This window comes from Bolinopsis microptera, chromosome 11 (genome assembly GCF_026151205.1).
Source record: "Bolinopsis microptera isolate Bmic1 chromosome 11, MBARI_Bmic_1.0, whole genome shotgun sequence".
Taxonomy (NCBI): domain Eukaryota; kingdom Metazoa; phylum Ctenophora; class Tentaculata; order Lobata; family Bolinopsidae; genus Bolinopsis; species Bolinopsis microptera.
Window position 1 is genome coordinate 18,113,268 of NC_087082.1, and position 19,162 is coordinate 18,132,429.

A 19,162-nucleotide genomic window follows, 5' to 3' on the forward strand; every position below is an offset into this window, starting at 1 on the left:
ATGCCATCGCTGGGATGTTAAAGTTCTACATTCCTTGTCATTTTATCCCGAGTATTTTATGTCCCCCAGTTCTTCTTTCAGTGTGAAAATAGTTCCGATAACCTACTCCCGAAAATCAGATCTAACTCCAAACTTCTCAGCGCCCGGTTTCAAGTTGAGCTCGACGCTGCCCAAGCTATCGACCATCAAGAGCCAGGATAAGGCGGTATCTCTGTTGGACTTTATTGTACAACAGTGTGTTCTCCTGGATGGTGATTGTCTCAAGTTCGTAAATGACTTGGAGATTGTTCATAGTGCTAGCCAGTGTAAGTCAAATATTCAATAGAAAGGGTCTGCAATTCTTATTGATACTTATTTATTATTGTTTGAAACCACTAAAAACCCAGGTTTTAAACTTTTTAACCTCTTCGTTAACCTACAAATCGTGCAGCCTCTTCGATAGTGGCGTTGACGGCGGAGGTGGACATCATGAAACAAGACATGAACAAACTATCAGGACGGGCTAACGATATTTCACAGAAATGTCCCCCTGATAATCACGCGCACAAGGAGCTGGAGTTATTCGTGGATGACGTCCGCTCCTTCGTCAAATTCTTCCAGGTAGATTATTTGAGAATATAGATTGGTTATTATTACCCATCATGGTGTCGAAGATAACAAACAATTCAACTTTGTTTCACAATGTCAGCACTAAAACTGACCCCTCTTTACTTCAGCAAAACGTATTCCTGCTGAACGAGCAGAGCTCCCAAATGAAATCAGACTACAGTAAAGTTCTAGAACGTTTTGGAGAGAGCCCCAACACGGACAGTGAGGAGTTCATGAAGATGTTATCAGAGTTCCAGACGTCCTTAGTGGACAGTATAAAGAGGTGTACTCATCCTCTGCCACAATGTATAGCTCATTTGAAGCCCAAACCTAAAGTTACCACACCCTCCGCCAATAAACCTAAGGTTAGAAGAGTTACGTTTTGTAGAGGTAACAAACCTAAGGTTAGGAGAGTTATTTTTTGTAGAGGTAACAAACCTAAGGTTAGGAGAGTTATTTTTTGTAGGGATAACAAACCTAAGGTTAGGAGAGTTATTTTTTTGTAGAGGTAACAAACCTAAGGTTTGGAGAGTTATTTTTTTTTGTAGAGGTAACAAACCTAAGGTTAGGAGAGTTATCTTTTGTAGAGGTAACAAACCTAAGGTTAGGAGAGTTATTTTTTTTGTAGAGATAACAAACCTAAGGTTAGGAGAGTTATCTTTTGAAGAGATAACAAACCTAAGGTTACAAGAGTTATTTTTTGTAGAGATAACAAACCTAAGGTTAGGAGAGTTATCTTTTGTAGAGATAACAAACCTAAGGTTAGGAGAGTTATCTTTTGTAGAGATAACAAACCTAAGGTTAGGAGAGTTATCTTTTGTAGAGGTAACAAACCTAAGGTTAGATGAGTTATCTTTTGTAGATATAACAAACCTAAGGTTAGGAGATTTATCTTTTGTAGATATAACAAACCTAAGGTTAGGAGATTTATCTTTTGTAGATATAACAAACCTAAGGTTAGATGAGTTATCTTTTGTAGAGGTAACAAACCTAAGGTTAGGAGAGTTATCTTTTGTAGAGGTAACAAACCTAAGGTTAGGAGAGTTATTTTTTTGTAGGGATAACAAACCTAAGGTTAGGAGAGTTATCTTTTGTAGATATTGTTTTGATACCAGTGCTGTATTTCCTACCACCTTCCAGCTTCCTACCTTCCTACTACTGAGTAGTCATGTTTAGTATTACTGTCAAAATGATTATGGTCATAAACGTTTTGAAATTTTATCTCAGTCTGTTATATAAAATTTGCTCATTATTTTCAGATGGTGCAGATGGACCTAGCAAATTCGCTCAAAAACAGTTCAATGTTCAAGAGAAATACTCAAAGCGATCTCAAAATACCGACTTGATTATCATTACCAAGTTTTTATCAGTAGATAGAATAATATTTTTAAGAATTTTCAACGTTACCTGTCGTGATTGTGCACCTTTTGATTTGTCAGTTGGGGTGGGATCAGTTATCAAGCAGTGAATTTGAAACGGTGTACTATTGTGGGTTATGTTAGGAGAGGCAACTACTGCTAGACTTTTTCACAAAAGCTATTACGGGGATTGTGGACATTCATTATTGTTGTAATACTTAGGTTTAACTTTCAAGTTTTTAGTAGAATTCCATTCAATATTTGGTAATACAATTTAGTAAGATACAATGCCACAAATGTTTTTGGAAGAACTGGCGAGCTGTTTAGGTATTGGAAATCATCGCCTTTTCGCTTTCCTAAATTTATAGGCGAGGCATCTCAAATTTGCTATTGTGAAAGCAAGATTGTTCAATTTTAATGCTCGATATACTTATTGTTCAATGTTTATACTCTATAGTTCTCAAACAATTTAGTTGCATGATTTTATTAGAAAGCAGTGCAATGGGAAGGTCATATATTACAGCAGGATGTTCTATACTTTTTACTGTTAAACTTAAATTTGATCAACGATTTGTAAATGTATAAATTTATTTTATAATCTTTGTAAATGAGATTCGCAAGATCACAAGTTTTCTTTTTCATGATCATACGATTACACATTCTTGTGGAGGCCAGTTTTACAGGTTCTAATCTGACGTATCAGAGCTACTTCAGCTAATGGTCCTGAACAATTTAAGGTAAAGACTGGATCTGGAGGAGTCTTATTCTTCTTCGTAGGGGGCTGTGGTCATTATCACTATAAGATAGATACCTAATATAAACTTAAAGTACTGAGTATATCAGGATTCCTATCGCGAAGTTATACTGGGGAACCTAGACTGGGAGTTGAGGAGGTAACTGTTAGGTTTGAAAAGCTGTCAGATGGCTGCCAAGTCTAAACGTGAATATTCAGTTTATATTTTTGAAACTTTTTCTGTACTATTTGTTTATTTCTCGAGTTCTCTGTTGAAAGCCTTTTTGTCTATTATATCAGGTTATTGGTCATAAGTCGATGAAAATTTCCCCCGAAAGGCTGACACAGACCTCATTTTAAAACGATCTCTTGATTAAAGGTTTAAAGTCCTCGATACTATTTGAACCTACACTTACTTACCACTCCCTGGGGATAGAGGAGGACTACCTTGCTACGAAGGAAGTCACCACTGCCGAGCCTAGCACCACCAAGCTCAAGTCACCGCTATCTGAATCGCCAGATATGAAGCCGTTGGATGTGCAACTCGACCAACCGGTGATTCCGCTACACGAGATAGACAATACTGCTGCCGAATCACTGCCCCTAAGAATATCAAGCTGCAGTCAGAAAAGCGAAGATACGCAGAAACAGACAACTAAAGCAACCCCGGACGACACCAGCCACAATGAGTCCTTCGCCGATGAAGAAGTGGACCACACTGATCCCAGTCTCGACAAGGGCTCCTCAATCACTCTGAAATACATCACCCTTGATCTCCTGAAGAGAGCAGCCAATTCTAACAAGAAGTCTTCACTGTCCACTTTGATGACATCTCTCGGACTCAAGGGTAGCAACAATGTCTCTCTCAACAAAAAGAAACTCTGTGACCTACTCGAAACTTGTGAGTCTACAGGAAGCAAGAACACGGTGAAATTACTCACTCATCTCATCAATAAACTCGAAGAAACAGTGATCAGAATGGAACTCCTTGCCAATTATCTTCCCTTGAGCCTTTCAGCCCAAGAAAGAAAAAAGGCTCTGATCTCGTTTTGTAGTAATCAGTGTAGTGGCAACAGTAACGCGATTAGACTAGTTTTCGAAAATCCAGGTGAGGATGATCAGAGTAATTCAACCCGCAACATCTTACAGTTGCACAACACACCGTCTCTCCGTGACCAACCGAGCCCACACAATTCGGGCGACTACGTAACCCCTGATGGACCTCTGTCTGGTAACACTGATACCAAATTTCAATTTGGTACCCCCAAGGATCAATCTTGCACTAGAAGTGCGAAGAAGAAAAAAAAGGGAAAGTCGCACAGAAAGAAAAAGGAAAAAAAGGGTAGCAACAACACCTCCCCTCGCGTCCCCCTTGGTCCTCATCAGAATTCTTTAGTCGCACCTGATACCGGGAGCCTATTATCCGCTAACGGGCCAACCACTGAAATTAACGACGACATGGAAACTGCGGGCGATATGCCCCTCAAGGGTCACCTAATAAGTACCGAATGCAGTCAATGCTCTGAGTTAAAGGCGGCGGTGACAGTGCTACAAGACAGTATTATTACGCTTAAAGAAGAGATACTGCAACAAAAGGCAATCTCTGACCTGATCATCTCGTCACCTACTGCCTCAGACAAAAAGCTGGAAGTCTTAGTCGCGAAAAAGCTCAGTCCGATTGAAGACAAAGTGAACCAACTAAGAGCTGACCTCAACCTACTTAGAGAGGCAGTAGATGAACAGAACAATACTCTGAACCAAGTGGCCAACACGCGGACTCAGTCCTCTCCAGACTTAAGAGCTGAGCTTGCTAACTGCTTCAACAAGTTGGAAGCAACGAATATCGCTAATAGAAGGCAGTTCGAAACACTTGAGCTAGGCCAAGACAATCTGAAGAAAGCAGTCAAGAGTGTGGCAAACACTGCTAAGAACCAGTCACAAGCCACAGCTGAAGAGCTAAAGGGTGAGCTCAATCTAGCCTTTCAGTCATTTGAAACTGTAAGTTCCTCAAATAGGACCCGAATCGAGGCACTTGAAGTAAACCATGAGAGTCTGACGCAGGCCCTCACCAGTTCACCACAGCCTCCGGCGAACCACAAGCCCGCCCAGCGTGACACACCGGCCTCTGTCGATGATACGAACAGGGAAAGCGAACAGGGTATCCTGTGGTCCAAGATCGTTGAGAATGGAGGCTCCGAGACGTTCACTACATCGAACAAGAAGAACAGCAAAAACCACAAAGAGAATGTACCTGTACCAGCAACCAGACAGGACAACCGCAGTGAGTCAAAACATTCAGAGACCACCGCATCCGAGGCACAACCTAATCAACCGAGTCGTGAAGCCAAGGAGAGTAGAAACAAATCTTCCAGGCGAATAAGGGAAAGTTACAGACAGCACACTGTTCTTCTGATCCACGATAGTAACTTTGATCACTTCAACCCTAAGCTGTTCAATAGTCAATTCAATGTACACTGCCTCAGGTTTGACAGCTATGAGGATACGACTAAAAAAACAAAGCTATTGAACAGCACCATCAAACGACTCAAGCCCGAATGCATATATGTTCACACGGGGATAAATGACCTTCTCAAAAAGAAATCTGGTCTCGTGAGTATCGTTGAGGAGTTCTCCGAGCACCTGATGAACACAACCAAAGCCCAAATATGCTTCTCAGGACTGATTCCATCGAGCAACGATAAAGCCCTCAATGAGAGAATCAGCATAGTCAACAAAGATGTTGAAGACTATGTGAGCTGGCTCCACAAACACAAGCCGGTTGCAAAAGATAGGATCTTTACATTCCAAAATAACAGCATCGGTGACCAAAACTTGTACACAAGTAACGAAGGGTTCAAGCTGAGAGAACGAGGTCAAAAAATGCTGTGGGTGCGCCTCCGTGAAGGAATGAGGAAAACAATGCGCTTACCTCGAGTAAGCTACCAACCAAAGGACAGATCCAGACGCAGCACGAACAGGTTTAGAGATGAATAGCCCCCCTAAGATGAGACACTCACTCAAACTCATGAGCTGGAACATCAACCACCAGCGTGACAAATTTGAGGGTGTCAAATTCGAAATTGACGAGGTCCAGAAGCTCATAGCTGGCCACGATATCGTCTGCCTACAAGAAACTAAAGGACAGGTTTCTATGCGGGAATTCAAATGCTTCAACGCCAACAGATCGGATAGCAACTCAGGTGGCGTGTGCACAGCGATCCGGAAGCACTTGGCTGCAGGAGTAGTCAGAGTTCATTTTTCCAAATGCGACGACATACTCATCGTAAAGCTTAAAGCCAAATACTTCAACCTTGACAAAGATCTGAATCTTATCAATGTGTACGACTCGCCAGCTCATGGCTCATACAAGAAACGAATGCGTTCCAAAATGGAACAATATACAACCACTTGTGAGCACTTAGAAGAGTGTCTATCAAATATCCCCGACTCCGAAGATGCTGCCATACTTGGTGACATGAACGCGCGGACCGGCACATTGAACGACTTCCTTATACCATGCGAGTCTAGGGACCTTCAAGTTGAACTCGATCCTCCCCAGCATTCTATATCTCCTACTGAGGTAGCCTCTAGAAACAACCAAGATCGGATTCTCAACTCCAACGGCAAACCCTTCATTGAGCTACTTCAGACAACTGGAATGATAATCCTAAACGGAAGGACAATTGGGGACATATTTGGCAGTCCAACTTGCATTCAAAGAAATGGAGTAAGTACGGTCGACTACATTTGCGTGTCCCACAGCCTCCTTCATCGGGCAAGGTTCTTCAAAGTTGGTGACCTCACCCCTTATTCTGACCACAGACCAATATCCACCACTTTAACCACTAACATAAGGAACATTGTGATGGCTGGCGACATCTCGAACGAAATGGAGCTCAAATTCGCATCGATCCCGAAGCCATTCAAGTGGACCAAAGATGCCTGCTCTGGACTTGGTACCACAGAAAAATTCAAGTCAGCCCAGAACACCGCTCAATTCAAAGAAAAAGTTGATTCTCTTCTTCAAACTGATATTTCCTCCCCTGACGACATTCGCAGTTTCAATAAAATTGTGATTGCCACCTTTACTAACCTGGCAAGTCAAGTTACCACCCAGAAAAGTGGAAAGCCCAGTACTAACAAAAACAAATGGTTTGATTGGAGTTGTAGGCATGCTAAACGATTAGTCTGTAGAGACGAAAGAGCCAAGAATAACACCCACATCGATCCTATGTTCGTGGAATCCAACCGAGCAAGATTTTACCTCCGTAAGAAAGAATACAGGGCACAAACACGAGCTAGAAAGGGAGCTTACCTATACAAACTTAACGAGAAAATCAACCTCAGCAACAACATCAACTGGGCTGCTTTAAAAGACCTCTCGTCCGCTTGCAAGGACCCCGATACATTCGACATGTATGACCTGATCGCATTTCACAAGTTCTTCAACGACCTATACAATCAGAAGTGCAAGGACCCCTCGCACGGTGGACTACAAACGAACACTTCGACCAACGAAGCTGGTGAACAGGGAACCGAGTACCACCTCGAGCCATCAGTCGAACTTGAAAAACTCAACACAGAGTTTACTATCCAAGAACTGGAGAAAGTCACCAATAAGCTCCAGAATAACAAAAGCGTTTCATGTGATCTTATCTCCAACGAGATGCTCAAGAGCTCCAAACTCGGTCTCCAAAAAGTCCTTCTGAAACTATTCAATGGTTGCCTAACGCAAGGAATCTACCCCTGGAACTGCTCAATAACTACCCCCCTACACAAAAAGGGGGACAAGCAGAACCCCGATAACTATAGAGCAATCACAGTCGGAAGTTGCCTTGGAAAACTCTTTGCATCCCTCCTCCTTGATAGGCTGATCGAATTCCGTAAAGTCGTCTGTCCCGACTTCCCTCACCAACTCGGATTCAGAGCTGGTGCCCAGTGCTCTGACCATATCCTGACCCTTACAACGATCATCGAGAAGTATACAAAGAAGCTGAAGAAGAAAATATTCGCTTGCTTCGTGGACTATCGTAAGGCGTTCGACACAGTCTGCAGGGAGGCTCTCATGTACAAACTCAGTAGACTTGGTATCGGAGGAAGCTTCTTCTCTTGCCTCCAGAACATGTACAGCAACTCAGTTACCCGTATCAAACTGAGCAAGAAGCTGTCGGACACCATCGATGTCACCATTGGTACCGAACAGGGGCATCCAATGTCGCCGGAGCTCTTCAAGGTATACATTTATGACCTCTCCATTAGACTAGCAGCTCTTGAGGACTTGTCAATTCCAGAACTGAACGGCTTCCCGGTCAGCCATCTTCTGTGGGCAGACGACCTGATACTCTTGGCACTCGACGCCAAAAGCCTGCAGAAACAACTTGATTGCCTGCACGAATTTGCAAGTAAATGGGAACTGTCAATTAACATCGACAAAACCAAAATCATGGTATTCAACTCGAGCTCTCGTTTGCTGAAGTGCTCCTACGGGTTCAAACTAGGGAACCTGGACATCTCATCGGCCAAATCTTACTGCTATCTAGGCATTCAATTCAGTCTCAACGGTTCATTTAAAGGTGCCATGAACGAACTGAGGAAAAAAGCACTAAGAGCATTTTTCTCGATCAGACGCATGGTCGACACTCGAGCATTAACAACAAAAACCATGCTCAAGCTTATAGACAGCCTCGTTAAACCAGTCGCTACGTATGCCTGTCAGATATGGCTACCGTGTACAAAAATGGCAAAGGAGATGGCTTGCGCTGATGGTTCAAGACAGAACCTTGCCAGAGCTGCAACAAAGGACGCACTTGAGACAACACACCTGAAAATGCTGAAATGGGTGCTCGGCTTACACAAGAAAGCTAACAACAATTTCTGTTACGGAGATACGGGCAGGTTACCATGGGCCCTGTCGGTACTACCACAATGCCTGAGATACTTCGACAGATTGTCTCAGACATCACCCGACGTGAGCAGCGTCAACTTTCTTGTACATCAGACATTCCAAGAGCAGAAGAATCTAAACCTCTCTTGGTATAAGACCTGGAACTCGATCGCTCAGTCTGAATCCAAAGCGGCCAAATTCGCTCGATCCGACCAACACAGAGCAGAAGGAACGACCTCAACTGCACATGGAAATTTGGTTGATCACTTTGTAAAAGATTGGAGAACAGATTTAGCATCCCAAAAGAAAATGCAATTTTACTGCACTATCAAACAGGTATTCGGAGAGGAGCAGTATCTCAATCTAAAGAATAGTCAATGTCGCATGCACATAGCAAAAATCCGCTCCAGTAGCCATGACCTTCTTATTGAGAGAGGGAGATACACAAAAGAAACTGGAACGTGGACGAGAGCCTGCAGATTCTGCTGCAACAAGGATAACGTTCAAGGCTTAGAATATCTCCCCTTTTTCGAAGGAACAATCATTGAAAATGAAGAACACTGCCTCACTGAATGTCCAATGTACCACTCAGCGAGACTCTCACTGTCGGAAAACCTTAAGAGTCTTTTGCTGCTCAAGGAATACGGAGCTATCATGAATTCTGCCCATGTGCAAGAACTGGGCAAATTCCTTTGCGACTGTCACCGCATCAGGAACCCGAAAAAGACGCCAATACCGCCTGTCACCCCATCAGGACTACCAACTCAACAGACATAATACAGATCAACCATCATTATGCAGATTTCACGATCTGTTGTACGAGCATGGAACACTAGTGATTACTGTTTCCAGTACGTTGTGACTGTGAGTGGGAGGTCTGTTTGAGTATGAATGTGTCTTTTGTGGACTCGAATACTTATATCGCAGTTTAGTGACCATTGAAGTTGCCTTTTACTACTTCCTCTTATGTTAAATTATTATTTCAGCAATTATTTCTATTTCGGTTGTTTGTACGGGAGTTAAATTTTAAGTGATTTTGTTTTAAATTTTCATGATTCTTGAATCTCGAATTTTACTTACTCTAGATATGTTATTCATTCATGTATAGTCGAGACGATGGTGTTAGTGCCATCTCCGACAACTTTACGTTTAATTCCGTTTTAATTCCGTTTAATTCCACTCAATTCTCACTATTTTCGAACGTTAAATAAAATGATTATCAATAATTTGTAAGGATTCGTATCAGGGGTGAGATATTAGTGAAGCACCAGTAACTCTTAGATAAAGTAACTAATAGTAATATCTCACCTGAAGCACAGATTTTTCGAATCTAGCAATGTCAGAGCGGGGTTCAGGTTTAGGGGACGTTTCTCCGGTGAACATTGAACATGGCCAGTCTCAATTTCTTATGTCGAATGGGGGAGGATGGTGGAGACTTGGAGCCTGTACACTGTACAGAGACTCCAATATCACCTCAGGGGAGAATTTTAACCCTATTAAGCTATTAGTATTATGTCATGGGGGTGATTCGGAATTGAATCAGCGTCCGAAAATACATCGATTCAAGTAGGTTTCAACTGTCTTTTAGAGTGATTTAGCACACTCGGTTTATTTTATTTACCAGAAAAATAACAACTTTTTGTTAATTAATATTAGAAGTTTAATCAAATAGTACAGTAAAACTTAAAATTGTAATTTACAAAACTTTCAGCTGAAAACGCACAAAACAAAAAATAAAACAGAAAAAATGGTTTTAGCGCAGTTTACATGTTTTACAAAATTGTAAGTTTATAACCAACTAAGACGCGCACCGAGTTGAACTTGTTTGTTGTCGACGGTCTTTGAAAAAACATTTTACGATTATATCAGTGCTTAAATAAAAAAAAGTACAGTTCTGACTTCTGTCTGTTAAACCAATCTGAATCACAAATAAAAAATAATTTGCCATCATAACATTAACACATATAATAACACTAACAGGATTAATTCATTTTCAAAAAATTGTACCACTACCAGTACCAGGGTGACGACTAATGTTAGATTGCAATTGTTTTGGTTACCTCAGGCTTTTGTGTTCATGAGCTGCACAGGACCAATTGAATATAAGGCTAATGGCAAGCTGAGCGCTTGTATCACGTTGCGACCCCCACTGCCCACGGTCGTTTCACTATTGTTCTGACGATACACTGATACAGGGGAAGCCGCGCACAACGTATGACAACTGAGCGCCGCTCAATATTGTTTTGAGAGTTTTATGATAAAAACTACCTCAAGAATAAAATTAGCTCCAACATTAAAACAAGAATAAAAATATGATCTATGATTTGAACCTTGCAGTTGCAAGTTGCAATCCCAGTTTATGTTTCACAGAGTCAATGCTCAAGGGTAAATTTGTTCAATGACTCTCAGACAAGGACTAAGATCAATCTTAGTGTGATATGAGCCAGTAGATGTGTTGCAGATCACTTCCTTCGCGTTTTCGTTCATTAAGACAAGGTCTTCGTTAATGCAAGTGACAACATATTTGTAGTCGTCGGATTCAGCAATTTCAACCTGAAAATAATATCCTTGACTCACTGAGTGTGGATAGAAAATGGACTAATCTGTAAGTCAAAGTGTAATCAATTCGAGAAGAAGAACATATTTATATTCAAGTTTTAAACTGAGCTTTGTACCTAATATTAGTATTACATCTGTATAAAACTGACCTTTTTCAAAAGTGTATTCGGAGGCGTACGAGGTGGTTTACAGCGTAGTTTGATCTTTAGGTTCGTCTCGTCAGTACTGAATTCAAATCCAGTCTCCAACTTGATCCTGATAGTGATATGATGGGCCTTTGAATAAATTCAAAATATAAGTTGCTTGGCACTGGCCTTGACGGCAAAAGAATTCATGATCAAATCATGTATAATCAAGACGAAATTTAAAATACGCCGTTGAATGGATCATTCAGGGAATTTCTAAGCTAGCGCAGTTCGAATGACTTAAAACCTGAAACTGTAATGACCACCGTCACAAAAGTAAACGTCCTCTAAACGATGTGAGATTGTGTAGGGACCCGATACTGCAGAGAAGTCTGGAAGGGATACTAAAATATCCTTGTTCCCTTCTGAGAAAGATTTCATTATAGTTACAAAACACAATTAACTTAAATTCTGTAAAAAAACATATGTACATGAACCGACTGTCTCTAAATTTGTTATGCGTTATTTTACTATATTATCAATTTATTTATAGTGTTGCCGCCAGCCGCAGCTATACTAGGCCTTCTGACTTCTGTTAATATTCTCGTAGAAGTTCAAACCGCGGAACCATACAAATTAAATTTCTTAAAAAATACCAATGAAAGTGAATTGTAACCGAAAAAGTATAACAAAGTACAATAACAAACTGTAATAGCTCGCTTAGCTTGAACAATGGATACACATAGCTGTTACTCTAATCAGAGGCTGAAGATAATATCATTAATAATACATAACATAAATAATACATAACACCTTCCCTTCGCAAATGAATTTACTTTCATGATAAAATCGAACAAAAGTTAAAATAATACGTGCGTGCTTCGCGCATTAAAATTACCTAAAATGCTCGTGGTGTTAAAAATCGTACACTAAAATCCCGTTTGGCGTCGCGCCCTACGTCGATAAATTCCTATTTATAAACAAAATCCCTGGATTACACTGTCATAATAGCCCTAAATAATCTTTTTAAAAACTATTACTGTTTCTGAACTCCCTGGATTGTTTACAAATTCCATTAAAAACAATTAAATGCTGTATAAAAAGTATAAAAGTGTACTACATGTGTGCCTAAAACATGTGCTTTACAAAACATAAAAAATGTGCTTTACAAAACGTAAACAATGTGCTTTACAATACATGCAAGAATCACGGGTTCACAAACCCGGTGTTAGCATTATACCTGATCTTAGGTTTTGAACTCAACCTCCCCGAGCGTCTAACTGGCTCCTGACTACTGATCTGAGTGTTTGGTTGTGTCGGTTGGTTACTAGTCACGACTGGCGATCCTTCTCTACTTGGACCCGGCTGCTGCCCCACTGTTATTACAGGTTGCTCAATATTCCTCGGCTCAGTGTTTCTTTCCGGTATCTCAATTTGCTGCTTCTGTAACTCGATTACTGGCACTAACCGTTTCTTCATCGCCTCTACATGTTTCTTTATGATCCTACCCTTGTAGTTCACATCATACCACAATGATTCTCCGTGTCTTTTTTCAATCGTTGCTGGTTCGTACTCTTTCCGAGTGTCAGGTCGAACCCATACTGTTTGTTTCTCCTCAAATACACGTTCGTTTCTTCTACTGTCAACAACTTTCTGTTCATTATCAACATTTAGTCTCTCCGCTTCCATCTGATCACTGGGTCTGAGGTGATGTAACTTAGATCGTAAAGTTCGTCCGTACATCATTACTGCTGGTGGTTGCTTAGTTACAGAGTGTGGAGTATTCCTATATGCCATTAGGAAGTTAGCGAGATTTAAATCTAAATCCTTAGACTTTTCGTACATCTTTTTCATCGCTGACTTAAAACTCTGGACAAACCGTTCGCAGCTTCCGTTACTCCTCGGGGAGTATGATGGGCACAAAACATGTCTTATCTGATTCTTCTTTAGGAAGTTCTTGAATTCTTCACTGATAAATTGCGGTCCGTTATCGCTGACTAGAACCCAAGGTACCCCTGTTCTTGAAAATACTCTTCTCATTGCTTTTATCGTAGCTGGCGCAGTAGTGTTATGAGACATCTTGATAACTTCCGGCCATTTTGAGTAAGTATCGTACATCAGTAACCAATAGTTATTTTGGAATTCTCCAGCGAAGTCCACATGTACTCGTTGCCAGGGTCTTGTTGATTTAACCCAGGGATGGTCGATGACTTTTGGTAACTTTTTCCCGTGTTTTTGGCAGGATGCACATGCTTTAACTAAAATCTCTATATCTTGGTCTATTCCTGGCCACCACACATAGCTTCTAGCCAGGCTTTTCATTCCAGTCATCCCTACATGTGTAAGGTGTAGCATCTTAAGAACCTCTGCTCTTAGTTTATGTGGAATGATTACACGATTTCCCCATGTGATACATCTTTTTTCAGTCGTGAGTTGGTTCTTTCTGTCGTACATGGCTTTCATCTCCTTGTGATCTTTGTCTATCTTTTCCGGCCAGCCATCTACAATGTACATCGCTATCTTGCTCAGAATAATGTCTTTGGATGTCTCCCGGGCAACTTCTTTTGCATCTATCAGTGCGTCCTCCATGGTCAAAGAAAATGCCTCTTCACATTCGTTTGGCTCGTCCACATGAATGACTTTTTTCGGGAATCTGGACATTACATCAGCATTAGCATGCTCTTTTGTATTTCTGTATACTATGTTATAATCGTAATTTTGTAACAGCAGTGCATATCTGGATAATCTGTTCGCCGTCATCTCTGGAATGCCTCTCTTAGGTCCAAATATATGTACTAACGGTTGGTGATCCGTCACTAGTTCAAAGTGTCTTCCATACAGATACATATGAAACCTTTTTATAGCCCAGACTATCCCTAAAGCTTCTTTGTCAATCTGGCTATATTTTTTCTCAGCATTCGATAATGTCCTTGAAATAAATTCAACCGGACGTTCATTTGTTCCATCATCATCTATGTGTGACAATACAGCTCCCAAACCCACGCTGCTTGCGTCTGTATCCAGCTTCAAACGTTTCAGCGGGTTGTAGAACGTCAATACTCTGTCAGAACAAAGTAATTTCTTTAATTCTTCGAAGGCTTTCTGTTCAGTCTTTGTCCATCGCCATTCAACTTCAGTCTTTCTCAACTCGTCCAATGGAGCGATTATTGTCGACAAATCTGGTAGATACTTGCGATAATACCCAACTGCTCCCAGAAATGCTACTAAATTTTTCACATTTTCAGGTGCCTGTACTTTTAACAGATCGTCTATCTTGCTGTTGACTGGTGACATACCATGCTTGTTCACCTTGTGTCCTAGATAAATCACTTCTTCATGCATCAGCTTAGATTTATTCAGTCTGCATCTGAAACCGTTTGCTTCCAGTCTTCTCACAACTTTATTCAGATTATCTAAGTGCTCTTTATCGTTCTTTCCTGATATTAAAATGTCGTCTATCCTACAGCAAACCATAGGTATACCCCGTAGTACATTGTCCATCAGATTCTGAAAGATTGCTGCGCTGCTATTTATTCCATACGGTAAGCGCGTCCACACATACTGTCCCATATGCGTATTCATTGTCGTGATGAGTTGATCTTCTGTTGATAGCTCCACGTTATTGTACGCTTGTTTTATGTCTATGACTGAGAACTTTTCTCCTCCCGAAACGCTTGCAAAACATTCTTCTGTAGTTGGTAACGGGTGATGTTTCATTTCCAATAGTTTGTTGACTGCTTTAAAGTCTCCACATATTCTCACACCGTCTCCTTTTTTCACTGGCATAACTGGAGTTCCCCATGGGCTCTCTTTGACTTTCTTCAAAATTCCTTGTTTCACCATGTTGTCTAACTCCTTTTCCAGTAAGTCTTTAATAGCAAAAGGTACTGCTCTTGATTTCTGCGTGACAGGTCTGCTTCCCTCCTTCAATTGGAGTTGCACTTTATAGTTCTTTACCAGACCTAACTCATCTTTGAAGATGTCACTAGACATTATCTCTTGTACTGTCCGTATCTTTGTTGGTGTTCCAGGATCTGTTTCATCGTCCACACTAACAAAATTTCTCAACTGATGTGTTCCAGGAGCAGTCTCTTCGTCCTCACATCGTTGTCCAGTTTTAAACTTTCTCTTGGCGGTATCTGTCACTGGTTCTGATTCCATAACTCCCAACACGTTCACTGTTCGTACTCCTTCTTGAGTCCCAGGAAATTCTCCTTCGTGTGCGCTACAGTTTCCATCAGTTCTCTCCAGTTCAACCTCTTTTGTTGGTCTCTGTCCAACTTCTGCTGTTTGGCCCTGTGTTCTCGTTACTAACTTTTCTAACCAGTTTTCACCACAAAACTCTGTAATCCAAGAGCGTCCAAACAGTGCTGGAAAGTGATTATCCACCACATACAGTTCCAACCCTTTCACAATCTGGTTGTTTATCGCCACTTCCACAACTGCTTTACCGCATACCTGCTGGTATTGACCATTCGCCACACGCAGTTGTTTATCACTACTTTTCAACTTAAACTCCACACCAGCTTTCTTCAGCATCTCTCTACTGCACACAGATACACTTGATCCACTGTCAAACTCCATCAGACACTCTCGGCGATTGATCCAAACCTTGATCAGGGGTCTAGAATCACGCAAAAAGTTCACGTTATCGAAGTAAACAGTGTTATCATGCAAAAACCTGTTATCATGCAAAATAATGTTATTGTCATGCAAATCAACATGCGAATCATCATGCAAATTACTACCATACAGAACACTATTATCATCATCCTGAATTTTAGAATCATCAATACTTGTCAGGTTGTTGCCCAAATTTGAAGATTTTTGAAACAAAACATTTAACTGGTCATCTAAACTTACGGATTTCTCCGACAATTCACAATAGTAAATATTTCGACTCACAAACTGTTCTGTGTCCTGGTTTGAATCGCTGTTTGAATCGCTGTTGTTGCAGTCTGTTGATACATGATGTGTAGATTTACCACTCTGTTTCCAGGACTTGCGTTTCGTCTTCTTACGGCAGTCCTTAGCAGTATGATACAATTCACCACAGTTGAAACATTTAGTATAGCAGTCCTTGGTTGCATGCGATTTGAGTTTGCATTTATTGCATCTTGTCTCCTGATTGGAACTTCCCTGTGAAGATTTCCCTTGAGACTTCTTGCTGATCTGTACCTTATGTACAGTTTGCTGGGAGTTTTTAATCATTGCAGCCTCTGATTTAGATCTGTCCATTGCCACCACTTTTCTATACGCTCTCTCTAGTGTCAGTTGTTCGAAATCCTCCTCCAATAGCAACTCCTGTGCTTCTGAGTTAACAATTCCCATTATAAATTGATCTAACATTGAACTGCCGAAGTCTGTAAACTTGCATTTGACTGCCAGTTTTTTTAACCTCGCAACAAAGTCTGCTGTTTTCTCCGACTGCTTTTGGTGGCATTTGTAGAATCTGAATCGCTCTGCCAAAACAGTCGGTTTCGGGACCATGTGATTTATGAGAATTGTCTTCATCTCGAAATATGTAAGTTCGTTGACGTCATTTGGAGATGCTAAAGACGTAAGTAGGGAAAAGATTTCTGGATCAATGCTCGTTAAGAAGTGAGGTTTGATCGTTTGACATAGCTGATTATATTCCGCTAACAGTTGTGCATGCGCGGTTCGTTGCGCTTCATTCGGATTCTCTACTAACGGTTCCGGTTCAACCGGATAGGATTTTTGGGACTTGAGAAACCATGTGTACTGCTCGAACCAGTCTTCCGGCGCGCTGACTGTAGCGGTCAGAGGATAGGGGTAGGATTTTGTCATACTCGTCGCCAATTGTAATAGCTCGCTTAGCTTGAACAATGGATACACATAGCTGTTACTCTAATCAGAGGCTGAAGATAATATCATTAATAATACATAACATAAATAATACATAACACAAACCTTTATAGTGAAGGAATACACTCAATGGCTTTATGTCTCCAAGGACTGACATTGTAAAGAATGCAGTCGACCTTTCAAAAACGGCCTTTACTTTTGAAATTGTTGCTTGAGCTGACTTGATGCATATCATGTCACATGTTTGCTGTTGACCCGAAAGGAAAATAACTGCTCTGTAGTCTGGAAAAATAAAAATAAAATTGACAAATTCAAATATAAAAACTGATCTTTTAATTTAAGTTTGCATTCTGGGTTAAAACTTTATTAGCTTATAAAGATATTTTATTTAATGTTCGATATAATCAAATAGGTTAAGTGCCTGTGTGCTGTGTAGATACAACGTACATAGTAAACAATAAAATGATACTAATTTAATTATACCTAACATCCTAAAATTAAATTATTGAAGAACCTATCGCCAATCGCATTTATATACCTGTAACATCGTTAGAAGTCAATCTCTGAATGAAGAGTTTGGTAGACATCACACCTTTATCATCGATTGGAGAGATAAGTGTACGGTACTGCCACTGGTGATCCGATGGAAGACTTTCCCAATTTATTGACCCTCCATCTAGTAGTAATTATTAAAGTTTTTCAGTTTTGATCATTCAAAAAGTATTATCATTCAAAAATTACTAACATATAACTACGAACATAATTACTAATGTTGACTTAGATAACGCTTACTTACTTCTTTTCTGCCATGTGATCCTGACGTCAGATAAGTCTCTGGCAGTGAAATAAGTTGTCAAAATAGCTGGTCGTCCCACCGTTGCCAAAACTGGTGTTATGACAACTGCTTCACCTAAACGATAAGAAAGTTTGCAAATGATATCTCAGAAAAAAGACATCTATAAGTATTACTCGAATCCTTTATATTGTATCAATAATAGTATTCATAATATCATTAATAATGCAAATCAATATATTATTTAGTTCGTTATCCGAATCTTTCGTTGATTATGGAACACAATATTGCCGTAAGAATGCAGGGAAATAATCGGAGACCGAGTGTGAAAGTGTAGAAAATTAAATTTTTGATGGAAATATCGAGTGGTAATCATTTTTAGGACGTTGTGTCATTTTCCAAAACATTAGGTAAAAAAGTTCAAAATAATGTAGTGTTGTAGGAACACGGAAATACTTGCCGAGTAACGAGAATTTCACTGTAACTGTAAGAGATTCTTGGACTGAATTCTGGATCCGAACGGAGTAATCACAAGTACCATGTTGTGAAACTAAATCATCTTTTGAGCCTGCTTCCATCATAGAATCAGAACTGAAAATAATTGAATCAATGATTTGATCACCCCTCCTACCCTCCTCCCCCTTCCCTATAAGATAATCAGGGAGGAATAATGCATCACATTAACCCCTACTTCATCAGCCCTAAATCTACTTACGTTAATTGTGTCCGTAAAAACGAAAGTAGGATGGAAGCTATTTTGTTTACTGACAAATAATTTTAATCTTAACTTTTACTTTCTAAAGATGTTCTAACCTGCGAATGTGATAAACTTCGGTGAAGATTACCCCATCGGCTGAGATTTTTGAATCTGTCGATTTACTAACAGAGTTGACCTGAGATATCGATAGTTAGAATTCAGTGTTATGTCTAGAACCTACGATCTTCACGAATGGTAGAACAAATGAAGCATGCCAGAAAATTTGTTTGAAATAATCAATTCTCACTCACAAGATCAAGAGTGCAATCCAAATTCCTTGACAGCGGTGCTGAAGGTGCATGAGTTATGAAAGTCACCAAAGCTCCTGTATCTGGAGTCAGGACTATTAAATCGAGGTCACTGTCTATCCTTATTTCGTTCAGATGACTCATTGGTGTATCAACGATTTGTCCTGGGTTCAAGAGTTTTTTTAGTTAACAAAACTTTGAGGTTCTGCGTAGAGGTCATAAATCTTTAACTGACATGTTTCCACTTTAAAATGCTTTTATTTTTAATGAACTAATTTTAAAGGAAGCCTG

General features: G+C 40.3%; 2 protein-coding genes across 22 annotated transcripts in view; both read left to right on the forward strand.

Annotated features, from left to right (window-relative positions):
- LOC134823177 (protein diaphanous homolog 1-like) overlaps nt 1-2,387 on the forward strand; it is a 37,663-nt gene extending 35,276 nt beyond the window's left edge. For all 21 annotated transcript variants that reach the window (XR_010161261.1, XR_010161259.1, XR_010161258.1 and 18 more), the window contains 4 exons: nt 141-305; nt 431-600; nt 717-953; nt 1,848-2,387. Coding sequence is in view for 17 of the 21 variants with exons in the window: in XM_063834556.1 (XP_063690626.1) it covers nt 141-305; nt 431-600; nt 717-953; nt 1,848-1,934 (659 nt within the window). In the remaining 4 variants the exon portion in view is untranslated. The remainder of the gene's footprint in view (nt 1-140; nt 306-430; nt 601-716; nt 954-1,847) is intronic.
- The window catches only part of LOC134823189 (polyunsaturated fatty acid 5-lipoxygenase-like), a 1,185,970-nt gene that overhangs the window by 559,847 nt on the left and 606,961 nt on the right, over nt 1-19,162 (forward strand). The window lies entirely within an intron of this gene.